Genomic DNA, 19463 nt, shown 5'->3' with positions numbered 1-19463 from the left:
CTCATTTTTTCGAAAAGTCAATATTTGGGTGTTACAGCAGTCTTGTAGTTTTTGTGTTCAATTTTTTCTTTTTTGTTGTTAATTTCGTAATTCACAATCAACCAGGCTTTTATGATATTCTTACAAGTTTGAATTTATTGACTTTTGCCTTCTTTTTATCACGTTTTTTTTTTAAATAATAATAATATTTTTAAATTTTATTATTTTAACTATGAATAAATATTTTATAGATAGTATCTTTTAGCTTTTATTTTTTCCTTTTGTACTATAAATTGAATAATTGATAACAACAAATGAATTTTTCCTCTTTAATTAGGACTGGATATTAGTAAAAAGATCCTACCAAATTCCCTACTTGAATCGTCCAAATAACTTTGGAATTATCATCAAATTTAAGTTTTGTTTCAAAAGTATCAATTGAGGTTCGAAAAATATATCAAAAACAAAACATTTTTTTAGTCAAGTCTATCATATGGTTCCTCATCAAATTTTACAAAATTTGAGAAAAGTAAGTTTTGAAACTATTTTACTATTGAGTTAAAAACAGAAAATTATTTCTTTTAAAAAATAAAAAGAATAGTCAACATTTTAGATATTGACGAGTACTTCTCATATATATTTTTAGCCATATTTATTGAAATGAACTCTTTATTGGTGAATATGAATGACAACTTACATAATTGAAATTGTGACAAAAATTTCTATATATCAAAATGTTAGCCATATTTATTGAAATGATCTATTTAAAGGTGAATATGATTAAATACCTACCATACTATTTTTTATTATATTTATGGAAATAATCTATTTTAAGGGGAATATAAAAATAAGTACTCCAACCCAAAAAAAACATTTAGCTAAAAAAACATGCAAGCAAATATTGTTTTATTTTAAAATAACAATTTCTTCTTACATAAGTTTAATCACATTTTTATATAACTACATGAAATAAAATAATTTTTACTTTTTACTTTAATAATTTTAAAGTGACTGATAAAGATATAAAAGTTTATTTGTTTGGCTTCTTATCATTTTCTATTTTTAAAATTATGGTTAAAATAATGTTATTAAAAAGGCCATTATTTACATTAATGTAATAAAAAAGAAATAACAAAATAACATTTGGTAAAAACTATGATGATTTAAGTTAATTAAGAAAATCAACACTATGTTTTTCACAAATCCTTATAAGTTATAACCCAATATATTAACTCCTCAACCAAAAACAATAATTAAGTTATTTTTACTATTACATGATCACTCAATATGTGTATATTGCAGACTTTTTTATTTTCAATTTTTTTTATCATGAATATTTTATTAAAAATTTTGAAACACACAACAATAAAAGTATAACAAACAAAATAGAAAAATCTAAGCAAGTGAATGACACATTAACTTAACATATTTTTATTTATAAATAACCATTATTAAAAAATTTATAATAATCTCAAAAAAAAAATTGTTTCTTTCCAACCACATAACTCACCTATATGATCAAACCTAAGCTAAGTCTCTTTTTTTATAAGTCATTTAGTTGCACCCGACCCCAGCTTCCCAATAAGATAATTTTATATTTTGGTTTATCCAATATAATTTATTTAAAGGTTTAATTAAATTTAGTTTACTTATTATATTGATACAAATTTGAAAAAAAAAAACAAATAAGATTCTTGTTTAGGAAATTGACACTGAAATTTAGACCAAGCCTATTTCATTCATTTTTCCAACAACCCTAACAAGGTAACTTATTTTTGTATGGTTAGGAGGTTGCTAGAAACTTGAACTCGTTATCACAAAGACACAGTCATTATAGTTTCACAACAGACAAAATAATATATTATGAATTGCCCATATATTAATTGTTTTCTTAAAAAAAATTGTTTTCTTTCATAAAATGAAATTAAAAATATGAATAAATTTGAACCAAGCATATTATAGTCGATCTCTATGCACAGTCAACAAAAAAATAAATAATTTAATGTTAAAATATTATATCAATTAAATTTTGCTTAATTAATTAGAAATACAAAATATCTTAAAGATTTTTTTTTTTCTACTTTCCATTAGTTAGTCCTATCTCAGAACCCATCATGTTAGAATGAAGAATTTTGCATCCAACATGACACTGAATTAGGCAGTTGCCCAAGTTGGGAGAATAGAATGTATATAAGCAAAGCATATGCATAAATTAATTAATTAATTGGTTTGACATGAAGAGGAAATTAATTATTTAATGGAGAATTGATTTGAGTATTAGAAAAAAATATTATTTGAAAAAGTTGATAAATTTAGAGTCTATATATGTATACACGCTGATATTTCTCCCTACAAGGATATACCTTTTAACTTGAATATCTCTCCTCTCAATTACATGGCTACCAGCTTTTCTTTCACCAATGTCTCATTCTTCGTGTTTTACATCTTCACCAACGTCTGTTCCGCGTACTCCGCATTGATGGGTTTCAGTACCATACTGATCCATCGAGATTCACCGGCGTCACCGTTTTACGACCCGTCTATGAATCAGACCGAACGCTTGGACGGAGCCATCCGCCGGTCATTGACACGCCTGTCTCATTTCAAACGGCCAACAGCTCATATAAACGCGACGATCTTGCCTAGTACGGGCGAGTACCTGATGAAGTTTTATGTCGGATAGGGGTGAACAAATGGGTAAAATCAATCCATTTTGTCCGATCCATATTAAATCCAAACTAAGTTTATTCAATCCGTAATCCAAACCATTTTACTAATTAATACGGATCGGATACGGATTGGATTGAAAATGGTTTGGATAATCCAAACTAAAAAATATTTATATATATCAGCTTGAAATTAGTCAACAATTTTTTTAAATTTTTTTTTTTTTAAATTTTTTAAAAAAAATCGAATTTTTTATTATTATTAAATTTGAATCTGAAAAAAACAATAAAAATAATAATACTAATAATAAAATAAAAATAAATATCGTTGTTAAGTGATGATAAATAAAATATATATTATATTGAGATTAAATTTAATTTAAAGAAAATTAATTAAATTTTTTATTTTTATTTAGATAGTTTGGATAATTTGGATAATCCTAATCCAATCCGATTTAATTCAATCCGATCTCAATCCGATCCGATCTCAGTCCAATCCGAAATATCCAATCCAAATTAGTATTTAGAAATTCGGATTGGATTGGATTTCGGATTAAACCACCCAATGCTCACCCCTAATGTCGGAACACCGCCATTCAAGCAACTAGCGATCGCAGACACCGGAAGCGACATCACTTGGACCCAGTGCCTTCCGTGCGACGACTGTTTCAAGCAAGATCAACCGATTTTCAATTCCGAGAATTCTTCGACCTTTAAACTACTCTCATGTGTTAGGATTTGTATCTCCCAAATCCTACCAGCTTGAAAACAATCTGTAAAAACACAAGAAAGAAGAACACAAGAACACACAGATTTATAGTGGTTCACTCAAATTGAGCTACATCCACTTCAGCCACCACCAGATTTACTATGAAGAAGAAAAATGAATACAGAGTTTTTACCTCACACTTTATCTCTCTAGATTTCTGTCTACACAATGTAAACCCTTAATAATTACATATTTATAGGGTAAACATTCATGTAATAAACCTAAATAATTTTGGTCAGGCCCAAGCCCAAAACAAAAAAAAGATAAACCCAATAAACTCTAATTAACAATGTAGAGTTTATTATAAGTGTAGGCTCCATAACTCAACAATCTCCCACTTGGAGACTAACTTCATCATCTCTCGATCGGTAGTGGCTTTCCATTCGGTTTCTTAACGAAGAAGACCAACTAAAGTTGCACACAACTTCAGTTTCTCATTTGTCACAACTTTCGTCAACATATCAGCTGGATTCTCACTCCCGGGAATCTTCTCAAAAGCTAATACTTCATCTTCTAAAGCTGACCGGATGAAATGATAACGAACCTGTATATGCTTCGTCCTGCCATGATAAACAGGATTCTTTGCCAAATGAATGGCACTCTGACTGTCGCATCGCAACACACTTCCCTCGTAGTCTTGACCCAATTCTCGCAAAAAAGGTTGTAACCACATCATCTCCTTAACAGCTTCTGTCACAGCAACATACTCTGCCTCACAACTAGAAAGAGCAACAATCTTCTGCAATTTTGAAACCCAACTGATTGTAGTACCTCCCAGAGTATAAATGTACCCTGTTGTGCTCTTCCTACTATCAACATCACCACCATTGTCAGCATCAACATATCCTTCCAGTCCATATTAGACTTTCGAAAACACAAAGCAAGACCCGTACTTCCTCTTAAGTATCGTAGTATCCACTTTACTGCTTCCCAATGTTGTCTACCCGGATTGCTCATGAATCTGCTAACAACTCCCACTGCATGTGCTATGTCTGGTCTTGTGCAAACCATCGCATACATAATACAACCAATGGCAGAGGCATAAGGAACAGTTGCCATGTAATTTTTCTCCTCCTCTGTTAAAGGCGACTGATCTTTAGATAGTCTGAAGTGACTAGCTAAGGGGGTAGTAACTGGTTTTGCATCATACAAGTTGAACATGCTAAGAACTTTCTTCACATATTCTTCTTGTGAAAGCTTGAGAACTTCTTCATCCCTGAAAATTCTCATCCCAAGGATTTGTTTTGCAGCACCCAAATCTTTCATTGCAAACTTTTCAGACAACTCTTTCTTAAGCTTGTTAATCTCATACAAGCTTGCTCCATCAATCAACATGTCATCAACGTAAAGAAGAAGAATAATGTACGATTTATCAAACCTCTTGATATAGCAGCAATGATCAGCTTCACACCTCAAAAAATTGTTACTTTTCATGAAGCTATCAAACTTCTTGTACCATTGCCTTGGAGCCTGTTTCAAACCATACAGACTCTTCTGAAGCTTACACACAAGCTCATCTTTTCCTTTGATTTCAAATTCTTCTGGTTGTCGCATATAAATTTCTTCATCTAGATCACCATGAAGAAAAGCAGTTTTGACATCCATTTGTTGAAGATGAAGGTCTTCTTTCACAACCAAACTCAAAATAGTTCTAATTGTCATCAATTTAACTACTGGAGAGAAGATTTCATTGTAGTCAATACCTTCTTTCTGTTCACAACCAACCTTGCCTTGTACCTCATGGTTTTATCATGTTCTTCTTTAATCCTGAAGATCCATTTGTTGTGAAGTGCTTTCTTTCCCTTTGGTAGCTCAGTGAGCTCCCAAGTCTGATTCAACATCAAAGAGTCCATCTCATCTTTCATCGCAGACTCCCACTTAACCGATTCATCAGATTGTATTGCTTCCTCATAGCATTCAGGTTCACCTCTATCTGTCAACAAGATATAGTTTAGAGATGGAGACCACCTCTCAATTGGTTTTCGATTCCTTGATGATCTTTTCAACTGTATAACTGGTGTTTGCTGATTTACCTCTGGGGCCACGTTCTCAACGATTTCATCTTCAACAACACATTGTTCTTCTTCGACAACCAGTATATATTCAGCTGAAAATTCTCTCAAATCGACTGTACCAGTCTTTTCCAACTTGGAATCACCACCTGATGTCTTCCCAACACAATCTTTGTAGAGAACCTGTTCATTGAAGATAACATTTCTGCTACGAATGATCTTCCGATTTTGATTATTCCAGAAACGATAACCAAACTCGATATCACCATAACCAATGAAAAAACATTTATTAGACTTTGGATGAAGTTTTCTCCTATCACATTCATTAATATGAACATATGATAAACATCCAAACACTTTCAAATAAGAAAGGTTTACCTTTTTATTGCTCCAAGCTTCTTCAGGAATTCTAAATTCAAGAGGAACAGAGGGTCCCCTGTTTATCAAATAGGCAACAGTATTAATAGCTTCTGCCCAGAAGGTTTTAGGCAGCCCTGCATGCAATCTCATGCTTCTAGCACGCTCGTTCAATGTTCGATTCATTCTTTCAGCTACTCCATTCTCTTGAGGCGTTCGGGGAACAGTCTTCACCATACTGATCCCATTCTCAGCACAATACTCTTTGAAATCTGAATTGATATATTCACCTCCGTTGTCGGATCTCAAGCACTTAACTTTCTGATTTGTTTCATTTTCAACCAAAGCCTTCCACTTCTTGAAAATAGCAAATACTTCAGACTTGTGCTTCATAAAGTAAACCCATACTTTTCTTGTTGAATCATCTATAAAAGTCACATAGTAGTATGATCCGCCAATAGAAGAAACAGGTGCAGGTCCCCACACATCACTGTGTACCAACTCTAGTCTTTCTTTCTTGAGCTCCTTCCCAGTTTTTAAGAAACTCACCCGTTTTTGTTTTCCAAGAATGCAATTTTCACATAACTGATGTTCAACAGACTTCAGTTCTGGAATCTGTCCATTCTTCAAAAGAATTTTCATCCCTTTTTCGCTCATATGGCCCAACCTGCAATGCCATAGCTCACTGTTCTTCGAGTAATCAATTACAGCAGCAACTGTTTCTCTGCAAGTTGAAGTCGTGTATAACGTTCCAGTTTTGTGACCTCGAGCAACAACAATTGCTCCTTTAGTCACCTTCCATGCACCATTTCCACAACTGAAATTGTGACCTTCTTCATCAAGTTGTGTAACAGAGATCAAATTGCGCATTAAACCTGGAATGTGTCTCACCTTATTAATCTTCCAAACAGAACCATTTGCCATCTTCAATTTGATGTCACTAATGCCAACAATATCCAGTGGCTCACCATCTGCGAGATAAACTTTCCCACAGTTTCCAGCCACATAATTCTCCATTAATTATTTGTGAGCAGTGGTGTGGAAAGACGCTCCTGAGTCCAAAACCCATGAATCTATCGGGCTATCAACAGACAGAAGTAACGCATTAGTGACAGATTCTGTAACAACGTTGGCTGTATCATTTTTATCATCACCGTTTTTCTTCGGTGCTTTGCAGTTCCTCTTCAGATGACCCTGTTTACCACAATTCCAGCACTCAAATGTCCTCCCAAACTTGGACTGACTCCTCCTGCTCCTTGACATAGATCTGCTCTTACTTCGGTTGAAATTTCTATCATTACCTCTGCCCCTGTTTTCCACATTCAGAGCAGAACCTTTGAATATTTCACCAGAATCAATTTTACGAACCTCTTCAGCAAGAATACGATCTCTAACTTCAACAAATTTCAGTTTAGCATTTCCAACTGAATTACTAATTGCTGCCCTCATAGGTTCCCAGCTATTTGGTAGAGATGCTAACAAAATCAGGGCACTAACTTCATCCCCAAAATCAATCTCAACAGATAGCAATTGATTCACAATTGTATTGAATTCATTCAAATGAGTAGTGACAGAAGTACCATCAACCATTCTTAAGTAAAAGAGTCTTTTCATTAAGTGTACCTTGTTGTTAGCAGATGGTTTCTCATACATATCAGAAAGAGCTTTCATCAAACCCATGGTGGTCTTCTCCTTTGCTACATTTTGAGCAACTGTCTTGGCTAGCGTCAATCGGACAACTCCCAAAACCTGTCTATCAAGGAGTTTTCATTCAGCTTCATCCATCTTCTCTGGTTTCTCACTCAAAGGAACATGAAGCTTCTTTCCATAGAGATAATCTTCAATCTGCATTCTCTAGAAGGCATAATCTGTCCCATCAAATCTTCCAATCCCATGTCCTATACTGTTCTCACTTGCCATCATTTTCAATGCTCAGATCTAAACCAGCTGCTCTGATACCAGTTGTTAGGATTTGTATCTCCCAAATCCTACTAGCTTGAAAACAATCTGTAAAAACACAAGAAAGAAGAACACAAGAACACACAGATTTATAGTGGTTCACTCAAATTGAGCTACATCCACTTCAGCCACCACCAGATTTACTATGAAGAAGAAGAAGGAATACAAAGTTTTTGCCTCACACTTTATCTCTCTAGAATTCTGTCTACACAATGTAAACCCTTAATAATTACATATTTATAGGGTAAACATTCAGGTAATAAACCTAAATAACTTTGGTCAGGCCCAAGCCCAAAACCAAAAAAAAGATAAACCCAATAAACTCTAATTAACAATGTAGAGTTTATTATAAGTGTAGGCTCCATAACTCAACATCATGCACATCAAAATTGTGTCAAGCTTCTGGATACTGTTCAAGGACCACCGAAACTTGTAAGTACCATATATCCTATGACTATGACGAGTCCACAACCGACGGAGTTCTGGCTATCGATACGTATACCTTGGGAGGTACATCAATCCCCAATTTGCTATACGGTTGCTCCCACGAAAGCCAAGGCGTGTACCTTCCCGACACTGCTGGCATTGTCGGCCTAGGAGGTAGGTCCATTTCGCTAGTGGACCAACTCAGAAAGTCTATAGCTGGAATGTTCTCGTACTGTTTGTTGTCTGATCACACAACAGGAGCGAGTAGTAAAATCAGCTTCGGTTCGAAAGCTGTCGTGGCTGGACCCGGCGTGGTCTCCACCAGGCTGTTGGTAGTTGAAACCTTCTATTTCCTAACATTGGAATCGATTAGTGTCGACGGAGAAAAATCAAGAAGAATTTTCTTCAAGGGAGCATCGAAATCAGGCCAAATTGATGAAAAAGGTAACATCGTAATTGACTCGGGCACCACAATGACTTTTCTTCCCCGGATTGTGTACCAAAAGTTAGAGGACATCATGAAGAGCGTTATTATGGCCGACCCAGTTCCACATCCAAAAAAGTACTTGAGCCTCTGTTACATTGTTAACAAAGACTTTACTGCTCCAACCATCACAATCCATTTCGCAGGTGGGGCTGAATTGACATATCCTTGGACAACAACATTCTACATGTATGGAAATGTTGGATGCCTCGGTTTCTTGCCAACTGACGACATTTATAACATATACGGGAACCTATTGCAGATGGATTTCTTGATCGGTTATGATCTTGAAAACGGTGTCATTTCCTTCAAGCCAACTGATTGCTCGAAGGAATAGACAATGCATGCCTTTTAATATATTTAATTAAATGTAATGAATAAATTAGGATATGAAAAGTTGAATATTATGAAGAGAACAAAGCTCTTTAATTAATTATGCAACTCTTATTAATTGAGTCATGATTTCATTTGCCCTCTCTCCCATATAACATCATTCATTTACAAATATTTACTCCAAATTAATTATTTATCACTCAAACCCAGATCAAATAAAGTTAACTGTGTTAAGTTTTCCAAAGAAAAGTATATTATTTTAAAAAGTATTACAAACAATAAAAATTGCATAGAGCAATATCCATCATTCGGACCGGGCCAGACCCCAGAGGACCTGTTAACCGGAGCTCCGACCAGAAAGTCCTCCAAATGAGAGAGGAGTTGTTTCTTTGTGTTGATTCTTTATCTATATAACCAACTTTTGCTTTGTTTAATTATTTTATTAATTTATGATAAATAATGTAATGATTTATTTTATTTTAGTGTTACTCATGGAATTTAATGTTTTATTTTATTTTCAATTAAACTTATTTATTAATTTACGATCTTCTCTTGTGCTAATGGGTTCAACGTCGGGATCGGGTTGTTTTTGGTCGGTCTCGGAGTTTGAGTCTTTCTGAACATCTATGATAGTTGGTGGACGTCCGAGTTCAACCGTCTGTACAAATAATTTAGTTAGTGTTCATCAGTAAATTAATTAAATTATTTATAATAAGTATAATTAAATAATGTACCTACCAATTCTTCTTCTACGCGCGAAAATGTTTTACTGCCTGTATGGTGCAGAAACTTCACTTGTTTTCTGTTGTCAATATCGATAGAGCTTTTTTTCTGCATTTATAATAAAAAAAAAGTTAAAACTAGTGTCGTTAGTACATATTTCAATTATGAAATTATACGTACCTTGAAATTCTCGGTGAAGAAGTAGTGTCTGTAGAGGAACTCCCAATCTGCTGGATCATAACAAGGTGGTGGATTCGCAAGCACGACCGCCTCATCTCCGTTATGAATCCGGAAGTAATCACGACTCAAATCGGAGCGCCATCTATCCCATATTTGTTTGGCTTGTGCAATCCCGACCTCTCTAAACGTATCTTTAGGCATATCTCTATTCTCAAATGGATTCTGAAATATAAAATCACCATACATTTGAAATATTGAATCACAATTGATATACATGTACAATTAAACAAGATTCATGTACTTAGAAACCAAAACACCAATTGGATAAGGAGCAAGAAATTTGTAGAGGATGGCCGAAGCCGAAAGATATATGACAAATCTTTCGGCATTCTATAGAAAAACCGAAAGATACACCCAAATCTTTCGGTTTTGGCCTTTAAAACCCAAGAAAAAACCAAGTGCTGGAAATTAAGCAAACCCGAAAGATTTATATGAATCTTTCGGTTTTACCATTCAAAAGCGAAAGATTTACCCTAAATCTTTCAGTATTTGAACTTTTACAACTTACTACCTTCACTTGATTTAACCATTATTATATTTTATCCTTCAAACTTAAACACAATTCTATACATATAATTTAAACACAAATTCCTACACATACAAATATAAAACATAATCACTCATTCTAAGTATATAATGATCAAACACAAAGTTTGTATACATTATATATATATAATCAAACAAAACAACCTATACTTGTAACTTAACTCAATCACATAAGAAACTTGTGAAGGATAGATAAAGCCGAAAGATTACCCTAAATCTTTCGGTATTCTATAGAAAACTCGAAAGATATATACATCTTTCAGTTTTGGCCTTTAAAACCAAAAAAAACCATGCACTTAGCCGTTTTATGATTTTTTTTGAAAATGATCAAAGCCGAAATATATAGTATATATCTTTCGGTATATACCTTAAAGAAAATCCTATACTTAATCGTTTTTCTGAATTTTTTTTTGAGAATGATCAAAGCCGAAAGATATAGTATATATCTTTCGGTATATTCCTTGAAGAAAATCCTATACTTAGCCGTTTTTTCTGAAAATATTTTGGAATAGATCAAAGCCGAAAGATATATACTATATCTTTCGGTATATACTTTAAAGAAAATCCTATACTTAGCCGTTTTTTTAAAAATGTTTTGGAATAGATCAAAGCCAAAAGATATATACAATATCTTTCAGTATATACCTTAAAGAAAATTCTATACTTAGCCATTTTTCTGAAAATATTTTGGAATAGATTAAAGCCGAAAGATATATACTATATCTTTCGGTATTGTATCTAAATACCGAAAGATTTGCGGCCACTGTCGGTTTTTTTCCTCATTTGCGATATGTTTCTCCCTTTCGGCACTTATACTGACAAATATATAAATTTGTCGAAAAAATCTTTCGGTGAAACCCCATTTTTCACTAGTGAGAACTTTGTTTTTATTCGTGTTTTTTAATTATATAAAATATTTTACTTATAAAGATGTGATTTTTTTTTTAAGATAAAACTCTTAAATATATACAGAAAAAGTTTATTTTTATTTTGTTAAAAAAAACTATTAATCGAGTAAGATATATGGATATATTTTATTTTGGATAAAAAGTTAATTTTTTATTAATTTAAATGAGACTTTATAAATCTATAAATTTATTATTTACAAAATAAAAAATTAAAGAGGATTCAAAGGTTAAATACTATTAATTATATTTTTAAAATTAAAAATTTAAATAAGAAATTCAACAATTTTATAATTTATTAAGTCACTCCACAAACGAAATTGTTTGAGTTTTGTAACAATGAATTATGAAATAAAACAAATTAAACAAACTAATCAAACAATTTACAAAAAAATCTCTAAAAAAAAATATATTTTGAGTTGGGGGCAGTAAATTATTTTTGTCAAATAATAATTTATTATTTACACAAATGATCGATCAAAATAGTGAGAAATATATAAAAATAATGAGAATAATTTTAAGAGACTATTGAAAGGAAAGATTAATTTCATTTATGTACATATACTTTTTTAAAAAAAAAAAAAAGAAATATTATTCTATTTATAAAAGCAATAGACAATAAATCTAGGAGTGAAAAAAATATTTAGAAAATCTATTAAATGATTTTATATATATATATATATATATATATATATACTTTTGGAAGGGCGTTACTTTTCTTTTGCATTAAATTGTGGAGCTTTTTTTTAAATATTATAGTTTTGAAGCTTTACATGATTAAAATATTACTTTCATTAGTTATTAGTTATTAGTAATCAAGATTATTAGAATCAAATATTTATAAAATCAAACCAATAAATAAAAATGTTTATAACTTGTATAAATGAGATTTTAGTTTGCCTATATTTTTCAAAAACCCAGTCTTTGAAACCTAACTAAGAGAAATAAGTATGGCAAAATCAAACATCTCATCTTTCATCATTTTATTTGTTATTATTGCAGGTAATGTATTGTATTTCATTTCATTGATAATAAAAAAACTAGTTTAATTATATAAGTGTTATATTAAATATTTTTTTTTTATGTTTTCATTTAATATAAATTTGTTTTTTATTATTGTTCTCCATCATATTATTATGAGATTATATATGCAGAGGACACTCAGGAGTAAGATCAATGTTCCCAACGAATTAGGGCATGTCTAACTCCTAACTTCTTAGGAATGACCATATTTATATATATAAAAATAAAACATTTATACATAAAATTTTCTTATCTTTTATATTTTTTCTCCATTTTTTTTGTTTTATTCGAATAATCGAAGATTAAAAACAAAATTTGGGTATCGAGCTGCTCAATCTTCGGGGCTGTCCCTAAGATTATACACAAAACAAACATATTTTAATATAACTAATCATATTAGATGACATAAATTATATTTGTTTGTCTTAAAATATAAATTAGGCTCTTAAATATACTTGTAATTACCATTTTAAAATTAAATTGTCAACATTATTATATATTATTTTTTATAACTTTAAAACAAATGTGTTTATTTGATAATTAATGACAGGATTGTTGATGATGACAAAGGAAAGCTCAGGACAAGCATACGAAGTAGATTGTTCAATAAAAAAATGTTCGTCCTCGCTTCCATCATTCTCGGTAACTGGTTGTGAAAAGAATTGTAAGATGTATTTCAAGAGTGACTTAATTAGCTTCATTCCTCCTGACATACCAAACCATAAACTAAGATGCACATGTATCTATCATCCAAGTGTGGATGAGAAAAAGTGTTACTGCCTTCGTTTTTAAAATGTATTATGATAAAGATCTAGTTTTGATCTCTTATTTATAATAATATATCAGTCACAAATGTTTTTATATGTTTTTTTAATATTCAACTTTCATTTGTTCTATAAACTAGTGCAAATCTTTTAATATATTCTAGTTGAATATCAACACAAGCACAATAACAACCTAGAAGTTTTTGGTAGTAGGATATACAATGATCGATTGTAACTTATAAATAGGTCATTGACCTTCTTTTTGTTTGTAACTAAGAAAATTAAGGAATCCAGCATTTTTTTACACCTAACAATTTTATTCAACAATTGATACTAGTGGGCACGGTATTACAACATTATCATTTGTATTATATTCATGTAATTAATTTGCAATTCTTTTCATAATGTCACATGTGAAATTATATTATTGATAATACTCCAATTATGATTGCAATTGTCTTATTAAAAAAAAATCATTTTTCAACTTCTATAGAAACATTATATATATTTGTCACTAATTTTGCAATTTTGTAGAATTCGGTTGGTATTATGAAATTGCAATTTTTACCACTCTAATTGCAACTTCATTGACAATTTTTTTGTAACTACATTTTAGCGATCTTTGTTCCAACATTTTGGGTCTTTATATTCTAAAAACATTATTCGTAATATATATATTATTTTATATGTCTAGTCTTATTGTATTTTGTAATATATCTTGTAATCTCTATTAAATTGTTGAAAATAAATTAGAACTAAAATTAATATTTTACTCTAGCACATATATTACAATATTTATTAAATTGTTAAAATTAACATTTACTTTACAATATATATTGCAATTATTTTTCATTTTTTTTGGTCATAAAATTAAGCCAAATAATTAGTGATATTATTTAAATTGACCAAATATATCTAATAATTATTGTATTTTTCTTTTTCTAATTCATTCTCTGTTTAATAAATCATAAATAATCCAATTGAAAATTAGCATATATAATCATCAAAAATATTAGTCAAACATACACATTCCATACATTATTAACCATGAATGTTCAATTACAAAATCATTTTCAGACTGTCAACCAATTCTAAAAATAGAGGATCACCTCTTCTTGTTTAGCACCAAAGTTCTCCTCACGACACTTATACACAACTTCTATGTCAGCATAGGTATTATGTTCGTCTGTCTGGAATAGAATAAAATATTATACACATGTATATTATTCTCATGAACAAAAGGGCACCATAAATAAAGAGACACCATGCATCTTGACTATATACCTTTCCAAATGACTGCCCATAACCCGACCCGAATAATCATACCTGTGTAGAATTACCTTGTCTATCAGCAAAATTATACTTATCAACAAAATAAATTGGCCTGAATCCACTTTAAACAACAAAACGGTTCTACCGAACAACCATGGTTATAAGAAGAAAAAAAACATATTTATTCATTTGGAAACATTTCAGATTTAGATCTAGCTAGCTAAGAAACCAATAATGAATGTTTCGATATACATCCAGATAAGTTTGGTATGAAAGGTGTTGATGGTTGGGATAAACCGTAAATTGAGCAACCTTCAAACACCTCCTCCCACTGAAGATTCAACAACCATCCGCTTACAATAAAACTTGTACAGTTTGTAGATATCTCATAGCCCAATCAGACAACGCCTCTAGCCGGAAGAGAAATTATACTTTTGATGGCCGTTTTTAGGTGCATATGGATTTGGGTAGATAGATACCACCCTGTTTCTAAATGGAAACTCACGCTCGATTTGGGTTTGAAGACATACCTGCATCCGGTTTAAACTTGGAATTGGAGAGGTTCTTGATTGCAACCAGAGAGGCACCCTCCTTGATTTCCTGACCCGTTCTTCCAGTATTGTAATAGATTTTAGTGTGTACTTTTCTCGCCCAGACTTGTTACAGTTAGAGGCTCCAGATGTGAGATTCTCCAGATCCATATGAGTTTCCTGATACGAACTGTAACTTCAAAGGATCCAAAGGAGACTATGGAGCCACGTGGCGATATCATTTGTTTTCCTTTTCTTTTTATTGTCTTTTATGTTTTAATGTTTCTCTGGATTTTCTCACCTTGAACTTATTTCTTTCTTAAACTCTGGCCTATCTTAGTAGTCATTGACCTAATCAGTGACCTCCTTACATCACAATGAATTTCTTAATGACGAGTAATTGCTCATCTTTTTCCCCATCTTCTTCAATCCTTACTGATATTCATCGTTGGGTGAAACAATTTCTCTTCTCATCTTCTTCTAAAAACGTATCATTGCCTAGGAATTACATTTTGCCCTTTAAAGATAATGGTTACTCACGAGCAACCACTTAGAAATAGACAATATGTTTCCGCAACGAGAATGACGGAAACGGAGTTTCCGAAGTTTGATGGAGTGAAAGTCGAAGGGTGGATGATTTCGGCTGAACAATATTTCAAAGTTGGTTGCACCACCGACGCTTCTAAGGTGAATATCGCCTTGATCCATTTTGTGGGAAACACTATAATCTGGTATGTTGCGTTTTTACAAACAAGGAACCAGTCGATGGCATTGACATGGATGGAACTCAAGAAAGCACTCCTACATCATTTCGGCCTTTTTATTTTTGACACGTCTACCAGCCAACTGATTAATCTAAAGAAAAACAGGTCAGTTCATGAATATAATTTGAGTTGTTATTTCTCCACTGATAATATGAATTTGGGATCCATTGGTGTGCCAACAAATCAACATAATAAATCTCCAGATATCTGTGCATTCTTTATTACAAATTCCATAATAGTTTGTTATTCAAATGATGCACCATTTAGACATTCTGCTGCAGGCATACCCACGAGAATGAAGACTTTAAAATTCCTCAGCCATTCAGTTCTACTCTAGAGGAATCATCCCATGTGAATTATATTAAGTCTGAACTTGCTCTCTTTACAAGTGGGATAGGATTACATATGTCCCCACAATCAATTTCGACAGATAATGATTGTGATGGATCATCTATAACAACACAGTCTGGGTTTATGAGATCCTTCACTAAAGAGTTTGTGAATTTTTCAAAAAAGGTAGTGAAGGGTTTGCAGTTCAAAGCTCATCATGTTGTTTTCCAAATAATATGATTTGAAGAGTAAGTATAATAGTATCTCCATTTGGAACATTTTTTATTTTTTATTTTTGTGTATGTATGTAAAAAAAAAACTAAACTTAGGCTTGTTTGATGTGGGTTATTTGAGATTATTTCTAAATAGCCCAATATCTAGGGGTGTTCAATATTTGGTCTGAACCGAATATCCGACCGAATTCGAATTCACCGAATTCGAATAAACCGAATTCGAATTATATTTTCGGTTTTCGAATCGAATTTTAAACCGATTCGAATTCAAATACGGTTTTCGGTTTGGTTTTCGAGTTTAGGTTTCAACTCGAAAACCAAACCGAAAACCGAATTCATTTTTATTATATAACTTATTACATATTATATATTAAATTATCATGGCCTCTTACTAAATCTCCATATATTGTTGTCCTCGACACTGTTTTACTTTCGTCGTTCAATTGTGGAATATATATTGGCGTTAATCACTAAGCTAAGTTTGCATGATTTATATTTTTTTATAATTTAAGTAGATAAGATCTCTTCAACAACTTATTTATTTTGTTAACTCTTTTAAAAAAAATTATAAGTATGGGATGTTCTTTATTTGGTCTAAACCGAATATCCGACCGAATTCGAACCGAATTCGAATTCACCGAATTCGAATAAACCAAATTTGAATTTATTCAAATCGGTTCGGTTTTCGAATTTGCTTAAAAAAAATAAAAATTCAAAGAACCCGAACCGAAAATTCGAAGAACCCAAAAAACGAACCGATGAACACCCCTACCAATATCCAATCAATAATCTACTCATCAATTACATTATTCAAATCATAACCAAAATACCCTCTATTTAAAAATAAACAAATTATTTATTTATACTTCTGAAGTCTTTCTCCAAATAAGATTTTCTATAACCTGCATTAAACGAGGTTATTTGTAAATAACCACTTGGTTATTTGCTGTTTCTGATTTGGATCCAGATACAAACATAATTAAAACATGTTCTCATATGTGCCAGTATAATTTGATTTTGATGAATTCAATGATAAGCATTGGTTTTGGCCGATAATGCAGGGCAGTTTTGAACTTGTTCAGAAGGAATATGGGAGTAGCTGTTGAAAATTTTCAGGTATCTACAAGTAATAGAAATTTGAATTAAAACCCTGAAGCATATATATGTTACCTTTAAATTATCATGAAGGAGTTATCATCAAATGATTGAATATTTTATTTTGCTATGGAAGCAAACAGTTTAAATCTGTTTTGATACTGATCTTTTATACTCTTAAAAACAGTTAGCCTTTGATTGACATCGCTGGGTTCCATTACCAGTTAGTTTTCCAGCCAGTAGTCTGGGTGAAGATAATCAGGAAGATGTCACTGCACCAGCAAGTTTAATGGAGCATCAACCCCTAGCAGTTTTTGTTAATGGTATGTCCGATTCTTTCTTTGTTCCTTCATTAAATGTTTTCTACTTGAGAATTGATACCGTTGTTTCCTTTAGGTATTCAAGTTGTAAAGATTAACCGAATCCAGTTTTAAAAAAAATAAAAATGGTTTTGATTGAATAGATTTTTATTTAAAAAATGTATTTATGCTTTGATCTATAATTTTATCCAATCTGTACAAAATTATGGTTTCGATTTGATCCAATATATTGATATTGAGCTTATTAGGAAACAAGTATTTTGTCACAGTCAAGATTTTATTGATAAACGTCAAAGTTAAAATTGAAAGTAATTTTTTGGGTAAAAGATTGTTTTCTAAACCATGAACGATTATAGCATGATTTTTTGCCTCATTTAGTATAAAAGTTATTTTCTAGATGACGATACAAACTATTTTCTAGATCATGTGTAGATTTTTCCATATCACGATCCATATCATAAAAGTGGTTTTGATTGAATGGATTTTTATTTCGAAAAAGCATTTATGCTTTGATCCATAATTTTATCAAACTCGTACAAAATTATGGTTTGAAAATTATCAAGCTTATTTGTAACTGATATTTTTCGTTCTGTAAAATAATATTTTCTAGATCATGATTTTCTACCAACATAAAAAATGTAGATTTTTACTCAGATAGTAAAATGTTTTAACATTGTTAATCTCCTATGCTTCTATTATAGGTGTATATGCGGCCATGAATGAGTTACGGCCTTGTGCTCCTCTAAGCCTAAAACATGTTCTCGCCCAAGAATTAGCAGCTGGACTACAGGCTGTCTCCGATTACTTACTAAGATACAGTGCAACTAGAATGCTCAAAGAAAACGAGTCCATACTTTTCCACGCTCTCTGTCGAGCATTCCTCGAGGTATAATATATATAAATCATTCGTGGTTTTCAACTATAAAAAATCAGTTATCATTATTACCGTTTTCTTTTCATTAGGTTGTGTGTCCACATTGTTCAATATGTTTTGGTCGATGCTATCCGGGAGGTGCAGCTCTTCTTGCAGATATGAGAAGCACGTTTGGAGGAATTGATAGACTCCTGTCGATTTCTTCATCATCTAGAGACTTGCCAAAGGCGGTTAAATTGGAAAGACGAAGTTCTTCTGGTGTTGCACTAGAAAATGGTGGCTCGACTCCTGTAGAAAATGGAGTTGTTAATGTGGAAACGAAGGAAGCTCCAAATGTGGATGATGACAAGGGAGATGGTGGTGAAGTGGTTCAAACAGAGGAAAAGACTTTTGATTCTTGATGATGTTGAGTTTTGTTTGTTTATTGTTTTGAAGTTTATGGAATTGCAATTTTTAGTTTACATGATTATTGTATTACACTATGAGTTGTGATCTTACCTGCCAAACAGCAATAGAGTTGATGGATTATAAAATTGGAAAATTAAGTGTTAATATTTGATATTGAATATATGTGTTTTTTAATTTTTTATTTAGAAAACAGCACTATCTCTAAGGTCAAATACTCAAGTTTAATCAAAAACAATAAAATTATTACACCAATTAATATTAACAATTGGGTGAATCTTCCATAAAAATATTTCTTATGGAGGTTGCACCACATAAAAGGTTTTGAATGTAATGAAGACCTACACTGAAAATATTAATTTTGAAATTTGATTTAGATTAAATAGTTAGCCATTTATATTGTTTGGTTAAACTTGTGCTACTTACCGACTCTTTTTGTGAAAAATAATTAAAA

At 31.7% G+C, this 19463-nt stretch overlaps 2 protein-coding genes across 2 annotated transcripts; both read left to right on the top strand.

Moving 5' to 3' along the window:
* Positions 1–2374: 2374 nt before the first annotated feature.
* LOC124930584 (aspartic proteinase CDR1-like) lies at positions 2375–8989 on the top strand. Its single transcript, XM_047470916.1, has 3 exons — positions 2375–2634; positions 3201–3385; positions 8142–8989. Exons 1-3 carry the CDS (start codon positions 2375–2377, stop codon positions 8987–8989), a joined length of 1293 nt encoding a protein of 430 aa, XP_047326872.1.
* A 9442-nt stretch (positions 8990–18431) lies between these two features.
* On the top strand, positions 18432–19170 carry LOC124929562 (conserved oligomeric Golgi complex subunit 8-like). The gene is made up of 2 exons (XM_047469957.1): positions 18432–18616; positions 18694–19170. Exons 1-2 carry the CDS (start codon positions 18446–18448, stop codon positions 19003–19005), a joined length of 483 nt encoding a protein of 160 aa, XP_047325913.1. The 5' UTR covers positions 18432–18445; the 3' UTR covers positions 19006–19170.
* Positions 19171–19463: the final 293 nt, after the last annotated feature.

Source organism: Impatiens glandulifera, chromosome 3 (assembly GCF_907164915.1).
Source record: "Impatiens glandulifera chromosome 3, dImpGla2.1, whole genome shotgun sequence".
Lineage (NCBI taxonomy): Eukaryota > Viridiplantae > Streptophyta > Magnoliopsida > Ericales > Balsaminaceae > Impatiens > Impatiens glandulifera.
The sequence above is the reverse complement of the archived record's forward strand: the minus strand, read 5'-3'. Positions and strand labels throughout refer to the sequence as shown.

Coding starts and splice junctions, on each gene's coding strand:
- LOC124930584 (XM_047470916.1), top strand. CDS start 2,375: ATGGCTACCAGCTTTTCTTTCACCAATGTCTCATTCTTCGTGTTTTAC. Junction 2,635..3,200: donor ATCTTGCCTAGTACGGGCGA/GTACCTGATGAA, acceptor GGATTTCGGATT/AAACCACCCAATGCTCACCC. Junction 3,386..8,141: donor ACTCTCATGTGTTAGGATTT/GTATCTCCCAAA, acceptor AATTGTGTCAAG/CTTCTGGATACTGTTCAAGG.
- LOC124929562 (XM_047469957.1), top strand. CDS start 18,446: ATGAATGAGTTACGGCCTTGTGCTCCTCTAAGCCTAAAACATGTTCTC. Junction 18,617..18,693: donor TCTGTCGAGCATTCCTCGAG/GTATAATATATA, acceptor TCTTTTCATTAG/GTTGTGTGTCCACATTGTTC.